The 10,745-nt window shown below is 33.4% G+C and overlaps 1 protein-coding gene across 1 annotated transcript; it reads right to left on the minus strand.

Annotated features, from left to right (window-relative positions):
* Positions 1-307: 307 nt before the first annotated feature.
* On the minus strand, positions 308-1,163 carry LOC149247619 (uncharacterized). Its single transcript, XM_089458253.1, has 2 exons — positions 747-1,163; positions 308-651 (listed from the first exon to the last, which is right to left on the minus strand). The coding sequence occupies exons 1-2, from the start codon at positions 1,065-1,067 to the stop codon at positions 439-441; spliced, it is 534 nt and encodes a 177-aa protein (XP_089314379.1). The 5' UTR covers positions 1,068-1,163; the 3' UTR covers positions 308-438.
* Between the last annotated feature and the right edge of the window lie 9,582 nt (positions 1,164-10,745).

Here is a 10,745-nt window from a genome sequence, read left to right on the forward strand (position 1 = left end):
ACAACACGATCTTCAAATATTTCAACATCAACTTTCTGAAGATTCTTCAAAGTTTGAAGACGTATCAACTCTAATATTAGACAACACAATCTTCAAATATTTCAACATCAACTTGACAAAATCAAAGGTTCACCTGAAACGTATCAACTCTAATATTAGAGTACACAACCTTCAAATGTTTCAACAACTACTTGACAAAATCAAAACAATAGCGAACTGTAAATGATACCATACTGCACTGTAGAATTAAATGATACCATACTGCACTGTAGAATTAAAGTGCCCTTGTTTACAAGAAAAGGGTACATTTTATTGTATGTCCTCTTACACACATTATTACTATAAACCAAATAACAGACAAATATCACTATAATCCTTCAAACATAGAGACGAACACAAAGACTTTAATGGTGGGTCTAATTATCTTCCTCTTCCCTTCTATTCCTTATCATGGTGTCCAGGAAGCTTGTCCTTGACTTTATCCACCAGTCCCTTCTTCTCCCCTTCATGCCTCTTCTCCCCTTCATATCCATGCCCATGGGCATCTGAAGAAGCCTGGTGCCCACCAGGGAGCTTTTCCTTGATCTTGTCCTTCAGACCTTTCTTCTTCCTGCCCCCTTCTTTTTTCTTCCCTCCCTCTTCATCGCTCGACTGCAATTATAATACACATTCACCACTACATTATCAACCAACCCAGCAAGGAATAAAAAGAGATCACACAGTAAGAAAGAGAGAAAGAGACTTACAGAGCTAGAGCTGGAGCTGGAGCTGTTTGTGCGGTGAAGCTTTCCCAGTAAGCCAGTGTGCTGCTGTTTCTCAGCTTCCGCAGCTGTGACTTGCCCCGCGTGACCGTGGCCGTAACCCTGGGCATTTGGCTGGTTTACTGCAGCAGCGTGCGGGGGATTAGTTGGATAAAGATGAGCGTCCAGAGTCTGAGTGTGGGTGGAAACAGGCGGCTTAATGTGATCGCCCTGCTTTGCCTCCCCTTCCTTCTTCCCAAAGAGACCGAACAGACCGCGGTCCTGGTGCTCAGGCACAGTCTCTGCAGATGGTACTGGTTCCGCCATACTTATTATACTAAAAGCAGATAGATCTCAAACAACAAATTGCAGAATGAATATAGAACTTTGATGAAAATTCTGAAGGGCCGATTGATGGATCGAATGAAATGGATAGCGATATTTATAGTTTGGGCTCGGATGGAAAACGCGACGTGACTGTACACGTGTCTTTCTCGCCACTGTAAAACGTCCATTATTCATTGGGCAGCCGAAACGTGGAGTCGGTGGGATAAAATAAAATATGCGGCGTGGGGATACCTACTTTTTGTTTTCTCCGTTATTTATGGATAGTGATATGGTTCGTTCGTTTCGAGACGGTTTGGGGCCAAGTGTTAAAATGAAGGTACAACGCATGTAGTGGAATGGGAGATTGAGTTTACGTAGGAGTGTTTTTATTTATTTTAAATCAAGAAATCTGTTTTTTGTAAGATCGATTCGCCACCTGGTTTTATCCTCATACCACACGTAGGACACAAATAACAATGTAGACGCTATACCACAAATCTCTGGATTACGATTTTCGATGAGACTTCCTAATTTTTAATTGAGTAACAAGTCTAGACATTTTATATTTCAGAACTTTTCCCAATGCTTATTACCATTACATGAAAGCGTGGTCGAAAGAGCAGATAAATTGGCTCCAAAAATAATGGAAATTTTTGTAAGATTATGATAAAGTTTGGCATTTTTTAAAAATTTGGTTATAGTTGATGAATGTTTTTCGGAATAATTACATTATTAAGATTTGGTTATAGTTGTCAAACTTCAGAATTTTGGGTATTCTAGGGTTTTTGATGGTGTTAATCTATTTCCACTATAAAAATGATTCAAACACTCCATCATTTTGATTTTTGAATTTTTTACAAGATTTTCCACCATAAAATCTAATATATGGGTGGATTTGTAGTGTCGGAATTTCACTTAATAATTTTTTTTAATTTTTTATTGGATTTTGAAAAGAATGGGGTGAAAAACTATATGTAAAATAACGATTTTATTTTTTTATTTTATTTTTATGTAAATTTGGTAATACAATTATTAATTAAATTATTATTTTTCATTGCTCTAAATAGAATTTTAAATGCAAAAATGAAGTGACTATTTAAACCATAAGTTAATATTAAAATTTTAATTTAATTAAAATAAATAAAATATTTGTTATTTAACTAAGTATAAAATAAACTTTTTAAAATTTTAATTTAATTAAAAATAATAAATAGATAGATGGTATAGATTTATTTTTTACAAAATAATTTTAGTTATAACGAACTAAAAAGTTGGAATTTTAGAATAATTTTAGTTATAATGAATATAAAGGTTTGGAATTCTAGAATAATTTTAGTGATAATGAATATAAAGGAATGGAATTTTAGAAGTTAGTTATATTATTGTTACTTTTCACTTTAATTAAAAAATTTTATAAAATTAAATTAAAATAAAATATATGTAAAATATTTTGATTGTGAAATAAGTTATGTTCTAGAGAAGTGGTGTTGATAGACCATGATATTGTAGCAAAAATTATTTGCAAATGAATTTTAAAAGTGGAGTAAGTCTTCATAATTAAAAATCATGTTTCATATTTTTTTAAATATATATGTTTAACTCATATATTAATTATTTTTACAATAATGACAAAAATAAAATTATAATTTAGTTAATTGTAATATGAACCGTCATAAAATAAATTTCTAAATACTTATACATATTCACCATCCATTTAATTTCTACAACTACACTAGTTTTTGTTTTTATTTAATAATATTTTTAATATTAGATTATCATATTAATTTTATATTCTATTATTTTATATCCTCTCTATAAGGCATTATTCACAACTATTTTACTTATTATTATATAATTTTATATTATATTTTAATCCCTACTTATTGAATTTTCGCTTCGCTCTCTTTTCTTTGTGCACCACTATTTCCCTAGTACGAACCTTTGTAATTAAGTACCAGTTATGTTATGGGTTTTTGACTCAATCCTCTTCCATACTAATAATTTCTCTTAATTACTAATTCTTGTTACCTTCATCATATTTGACCCAATCCTCCTAACGACTAGTTTCCTATTTCTTATTCTATTAATATTAATTAACTTTCTATTTTGGATTTTGACCCAATTTTCCTCTATCTTAATATTCTATTTTAATTATTAATTTATTAATTTTCATTATCTTTACTAATTTGACTTAGTTCTCAATAATATTTAATATTTATTTGTGGTACTATCCATTAACATTTAGTTTTTTTAATTTCTATTTTATTAATGAAAGTTGTATTTTTTTATTTTTTATGTGTCAAGTGTGTACTTAAAACGTTGGGATATTTTTAAAATCTTATATATTATATTTTGAAAGAATAATTTTTCCCTTTTATATATAAACAAATCATTATATTAAAGGGTGTTGTTTTTAGTGTAACTTTTTGGATTTTTTAGTGCTAGAATCCCGCAAAAAATTTGAGATAAAATCTTGATTTGTGTTATTTAAGCTGGTTTTTATCAGTACCCTAAAAAACTCCTAGGGCACTTCAATTGTGTAGGGGTTACCCATCAAGCTTGTGATTTCAATAAATTCCTGCGGGATTTTAGAGAAAATAGACTGGAAAAACCCACCAGAAAAGCTTCCAAAAAGTCGCACTAAAGAGAACTTGATATTAAAGGTTGATAGGGAGATAGAGCCCTTTTTTTTTTAAATAATGAAAGATAGAAGGGGGAGTGATGCTAATGAGTTAAATATGGAAGGGGTAATGGTAATGAGTTAAATAGGCCAGCCATTGAATCTACTTTGTAAAAGAAGGAGAAGGATGAGCTTAGGATCAATGATGGAGATATAAATCATGTAACCAAAGTTTCTTAGGGAAGTAGCCTCATTCAAAGGTGTACAATCAAGACAATATAGAAAATCAAAGGAAATGGAGGGTGTAAGAAAGGTAACCTTAGTTGGAGAAGAAGGTACGACAAGTAGAAGCCATGCTATCATTAAGGTTATGGTCGAATTCTCAAATCTAACCTTAGGACAAGAAGTGTTGTAAGGGCTTCCTAGATCAAATAACAAAAATCCAAGATTTGAAGTTATCTCCTCCAAATTTAGTAGTTACATACAATACATGAAAGATCATACATTCTTGCAAAGTTTATGTGAATTTAGTTCTTAAATAAAGCCTTAATTTGGTGGATTAAATCTATATTAAAACCAAAGGTATGGGTAGACCTCAAACTTCGACCCATAAGGCTTCTTTACAATGATCTTTATAAGCATTGAGGATATGGAGCACATATTTGAAGATGGCCCTTACTTTTTCAACCCAGTAGGCCTACTCCAATGTTTTTGGAAAAACATGTTTAACTTGAAAAATGAATACTTCACAATGGATTGGTTTTGATCCACCTATAATCTCTTACGCAATAGTTTTGGGATGAAGAAACCATGGCTAAAGTAGGGAATATGCTCAACAACTATGTCAAAACCTCTAAAATCACAAGGACATGGAAGTATACTACTTATGCTAGAATCTATGTCTACATGAATGTTCTAATGTCTTTCTCAAATCCATTTGGAATAGCTCTCAAAATTTGTAATCGAGTTAGAATTTGGAGTATGAACATATACCCTTAAGATATAGAAAATGCCATGAACATGGATACATGTTAAAAGACATTATTTGTAATGCTATACTCAATACCAATGCATAGGAAGGCAAAGAAAATATTAAGGTTTTTGTCAAAATACCTAGTAAAATAAAATTAGATAAGAAGCAAATCACTTAGGCAACCACAATTTCTACCATGGTGTTTAATAGTTTCTAGTCGCTATCATATAAATAGTGGAACCAAGGTTGAAACTAGGAAATGCAATAAAAGAGGCTCAACCCCAACCTAAATACTTTCAAGAGGAGCCCAAATGAAGAAAATATGACCTAAAAATCTAGATAGTAGAGAAGGAATCTAAGAACCATGGAAAACAACATATTGCCCCTCATGATCTAGAAATTGATTTCGATGAAAGAGATAAAACCAACTTGAACAAAGAAGATTGGGACTAGATAGAAGACATTAACATGCAAGAAATTGATCTACCCACTCTCATAGAAATCTATGGTTAACAACACCTCACCAATATTCAAGAAAAATTGCACCTATTATCAAAGGAGCTAATGTAAACCAAGACCAAAGTGAGCTCATAGTTCCCACAATAAAAGGAAAACATCATGACTAGAAATGAAAACTAATCCATTTAAATCCACAAAGAAAATGGGAGGAGATGAAAAGAAAGTGGAAGGAAACCCATAAAATAGAAGCTACAAGAGGAGGGAGCACAATTGTTAGAATTAGGTATATCATTTCACTCTATGACAAATAACTCCTCAACCACCCAAACATTAACTCTTAAGATCACATCATGGAACATTAGAGGGATCAATGGTAAAATTAAGCAAAGATTCCTTAAAAATAGAATCCCTAAATAAAAGCTTGATATAGCTATGATTTAGGAAACAAAATGTGTTGGAGACACTATAAAAGAAATGGTTTGTGAACTACAAGTGCAAAAAGTTTTTCTAAAGGCATATCCATTCTATACATCCATATATTGGTAACCATGGATAATTTTATAGAAGTATGAAGCAGTGTCATAGCCCACTTTAAGGAAATTGGTACAATAAGAGAGGGTACCATTACCAATGTTTATGGTCCCAACATCTTAACAAACATACTTGAAAGTATGGATCATGTTCAAAATATAGGATCAACAATCAAATAAGTACCATGGATCATTGGCAAAAACTTTAATATGATCACTTCTCTCATAGAGAAAATCGTAAGCATAAGGTCCCTAGAAGAAGAAATATTAAGATTCAAATATATCATTTCAAAGTTGAGAATTGTAGACATGAAAACCATCAATGACCACCATACATAGAACACTAAAAGAGGAGGCATAATTTATCAAATTTCAAGAGGACTGGATTATTTAATATTCTCCAAATCTCTAATAAATATGGATGTATTCATGAAAGAAATATTTTTACTTGGTGGATGCTCAGATCACTAGCCAATTTATCACTCACAGAATAGCATGACCCCTCCTAGATCCACACCCTTCATATTTGATAAATTTTGATTGGAGCACCTAATTTTAAAGAAAATATTAAATAGTGGTGGATGGAGAATGGGCCAACAAGAGGCCCACCTAATTTATTATTTCCAACTAAGACTAAAATGTTGAAATATCAAGCTCAAAACCTATAACAAAGAAGTATTTGGGAATATAATTGAAGCATAAAGCACTTTAAAATATCAATGAAGTACAATGTACTATTTCAAGGAAGGAATAAATTAATACTTAGTACAGAAGGAGGAAATCCTTAAAGATCAAATAGAAACTAGACAAAATCAAGAAGATATATTTTGCAAATAAAATTGAGAATAAGATAACTCAATGAGAGAGACAACAATCCCATAGTATTTCATAAGTCTATGAAAAATAGAAGGAAAATAAACAAAACCACCTCTCTAAAAATGCTTAAGGGGGTAAATTGGATACTTAAGGGGACATAAGAAAAGAACTTAAAATGTACTACAATGAGATCCTCTTGGAATTGGACTTCGAAAAATAAGAGGCCATAAGATATATCCTAAAATAGATCCCCAAGTTGGTAATTCTAAATTAGAATGCAATTTTTATGAGAAAAATATCAAAAGAGGAAGCTAAGACAATAGTAATGGAGATGGTGTCAAGAAAATTACCAAGGTAAAATGGTTTGATAATAGAGTTGTTTCAAAATTATTGGTCAGTGGTTGGCACTAATATATGGAGGGTAGTTGGGGAATCCAAGCAAGCTAAGGAATTATATAAATGCTTAACTAAACCTTTATCATGCTCATTCCTAAGGAATAAATAGCTAGCACTCTAGAAAAATTTGGGCCTATCTCTTTTAGTTATGTGATCATTTCTAAGTTTAGAATGGTAGACATGAAAACCATCAATGACTACCATACAATAACACTAAAAGAGGAGGCGTAATTTATCAAATTTCAAGAGGAATCGATTATTTGCTATTCTCCAAATCTCTAATAAATGAGGAAGTATTCATGAAAGTGTTATGAAACCAGCTCACAAAAAGATAGAAAATATAGATGAACGCCTTAGAAATAAGCCTCTTTGAGGAGGCGACCTCGTTTACATTACACAAATGAACAATTCTTAGATGATTCAAATGACAAAACCTCCTTTCTATATATAAGAGTCTAAGGGGCCACAATATAACCAAGTCGACCTAACAATAATAATATAAAGGCACAAATATAACAATAGTGGGATTCTATGGGGCACAATAATAACAATATGGGGACAATAGGGGCACAATAATAACAATAAGGGATACAATGACAATAGTAATGGGGGAATCACTAGTATTATAGGGCCATAACATGCCCCTCTCCTTCAAAAAAATGTTGTCCTCAACGCTTGAGTAGTTCTGGGTGCTTTTGTATAAAATTCTCATCCTCCCATGTGGAATCTTCAACAGGTAAGTTCTTCCACTTGATGAGATACCCTGAAATTGATCGATTTCGTAGTTGTCGAGTTCTTATTTCTTTTACTCCTTCAAGTTCCAATATGATTTTTCCTTCCTCATCAAGTTCTGGCAATATTGTTTGAACTGGAATCTTGTCACCTATAACCTTCTTTAAGCATGAAACATGGAAATCTGGGTGCACTCGGGAAGCTGCAGGAAGCTCCAATTTGTATGCCATAGTACCTATCTTTTGCAACACCTTGTACAGACCATAATACTTTGGTGATAATTTATTATCCTTCTTAGCTTGCTTGAGGGACATTTGTTTATATAGTTGTAGCCATAGGAATACCCAATCACCTACATCAAAACTTCTTTCGCTACAATGTTGATCTCCTGTTGTTTCATTCTATGCTGAGCCAAGGTGAGGTCATCCTTTAAGAGTTGGAGAACTTGTTGCTGATGCTCAATGTGATCTTCCACTGCTTGAACCTTAGAATTTTCTCTTAAATATGATGTGATGGATGGTGGATGATATCCATAAAGTGTCATAAATGGGGTCATTTTTGTTGCAGTATGGAAGGAAGTGTTATACCACCATTCAGCCAGAGGCAACCATTTGACCCATTGTGTCTGTTTATCAGGTACAATGCAACGAATATATCCTTCCAAAAATTTGTTTTCTATCTCAGTTTTCCCATTAGATTGAGGATGATAAGATGAGCTATGAGCTAACTGAGTACCAAGAAAAGAAAATAATTATGTCCAAAAATTTCCAGTGAAAATGGGATCTCTTTCGCTTACAATAATCTTTGGGTTTCCATGTAGCTTTTGAATTGTTTCCATAAATGCAGTAGAAACTGTACTCTCTTTAAATGGATGAGATAATGCACAAAAGTGTGCATACTTGGTAAGTCTGTCAACTACCACCATGATAACACTCTTTCCTTCAGACTTGGGTAAACCTGCGATAAAATCCATTGAAACCTCCTCCCAACGTTGGCTTGGAATGGATAAAGGTTGTAATAGTCCTGGGGTCTTAATTGTTTCAACTTTATTTTGTTGGCAAACCAAACATTCCGCGACAAACTTTTGAATATCTGATTTAAGGCCATCCAAAAAAAAGTCCTTCTTAACCCTGCGGTAGGTTTTTAGAAATTCTGAGTGCCCTCCTAAGGGAGAGGCGTGCAATTCCCTAAGAATCTTTTGTTTGAGTTGGGAATTCTTACATAGGTATAACCGATCCTTGTACCACAACAAACCATTTTTCTAGCTAAATGTATCAGATGTACTGGGATCTTGTTTTATCTTTTGAATGAGTGCCCACACTTCCTCGTCATTCTTCCATTCATCCCTTGCTTCGTTTATCCAATCTTGTTGGATAATAGAAATGGCACAAAGAAATGCTTCCACATCCTCATCTTTTCTTGAGAGTGCATCTACCACAACATTTTGCTTCCCTTTTTTGTAGATGATTTCAAAGTCATAGCCCAACATCTCTGTGACGCATTTTTGTTGCTCTTCTAAAGATAATCTTTGTTCTAAAAAGTATTTAATACTATCATGATCTGTTTTTACCTTGAAGTGTCTTCCCATTAGGTAGGGTCGCCATTTTTTAAGTGCATGTAGTATTGCCAGCATTTCCTTCTCACAAATAGCTTTATGTAAATACTTTCCTTTGATTAGATGACTTTTGAAAGCAATGGGTCTTTCTTCTTGCATTAAAACCACACCAATTCCATTTCCTGAGGCATCACATTCCACAATAAAGGTTTTTGTGAAGTCTGATGTAGCTAAGACTGGTGCTTGGCACATTGCCTCTTTAAGATGTTCAAAGGCCTTTGTTGCTTCTAGAGTCCATGAGAATGCATCTTTCTTCAATAATGTTGTTAGAGGTGCTGCTATTCTCCCATAATTCTTAACAAACTTGCGATAATACCCTGTCAACTCGAGAAATCCTTGTAGATGCTTTATGGATGTGGGGATTTTCCATTCCTTAATGGTTTTAATTTTGCTAGGGTCTACCTTAACACCTTCACGATATACAATATGACCCAGATATTCCACCTCTTGTACTCCAAAGAAACATTTGGAGCTTTTTTGCATATAATTGTTTCTCCTCCAATAGTTTGAGCAGCATGTCAACATGTTTGAAATGATCCTTCCAAGACTTGTTGTAGATTAGTATATCACCAAAAAATACTAACACAAATTTTCTAAGGAAGGGTTTGAAAATGGAATTCATCAAACCTTGAAACGTAGAAGGTGCATTAGTAAGGCCAAAAGACATGACCAAAAATTCATAATGACCCTCATGAGTTCTAAATGTTGTTTTCGGAATGTCTTCGGTATTCATTCTGATTTGATGATATTGTAAACGAAGATCCAACTTGGTGAAGTAAATTGATCCATGCAATTCATCCAATAATTCATCAATGATAGGAATGGGAAATTTATCTTTAATAGTGAGCTTGTTGAGCTCCCTATAATCTAGACACATGCGCCATGATCCATCCTTCTTGTGAACCAATACTACGGGAGTAGAGAAAGAACTTTGACTAGGTTGAATTATACCAGCCTCTATCATTTCTGCAACAATACGTTCAAATTTCACTCTTTTGGACATAGGGATATCTGTAAGGCCTGATGTTTGGAGGAACACTTGTTTGAATCAAATTGATAGCATGATCATGATCACGAATAGGTGGGAGGCCTTTGGGAGTCTCAAATACCTTGGAATGATTGTCCAAGACCTTTTAGAGATCTGGAGAAATGGATGATTTCGATGTGGGAACCTCTAGTGAACATAATTGTGCAATTATGTCTCGTTGTTGTTTCTTTAGAAGCTTTGTCATTCCGTTAGAGCTAATTATCTTTCTCGGTTTCCTTGCGATACCCCTTAATTCAACTTCCTTTCCTTCTAAAGAGAATTTCATGAAAAGTTCTTGAAAATTAAAAGCTATTGTACCCAAGGATTGTAGCCATTGGACTCCTAGTACAACATCAACACCACCAATTGGAATGGAAAGCATTGGGCTATTCAATACATATTCTCCCATGGATATCTTGATATTATGGCACTTTCCTAAGCAATTTATGGTTCCTCCACTTGCAACCATCACTTGGCACTCTAGTGCTGGATATAAGAAGCAATTCAATT

Source organism: Pinus tabuliformis, chromosome 7, assembly GCF_031772625.1.
Source record: "Pinus tabuliformis cultivar Carrire ecotype Pingquan chromosome 7, CPIR1, whole genome shotgun sequence".
Taxonomy (NCBI): domain Eukaryota; kingdom Viridiplantae; phylum Streptophyta; class Pinopsida; order Pinales; family Pinaceae; genus Pinus; species Pinus tabuliformis.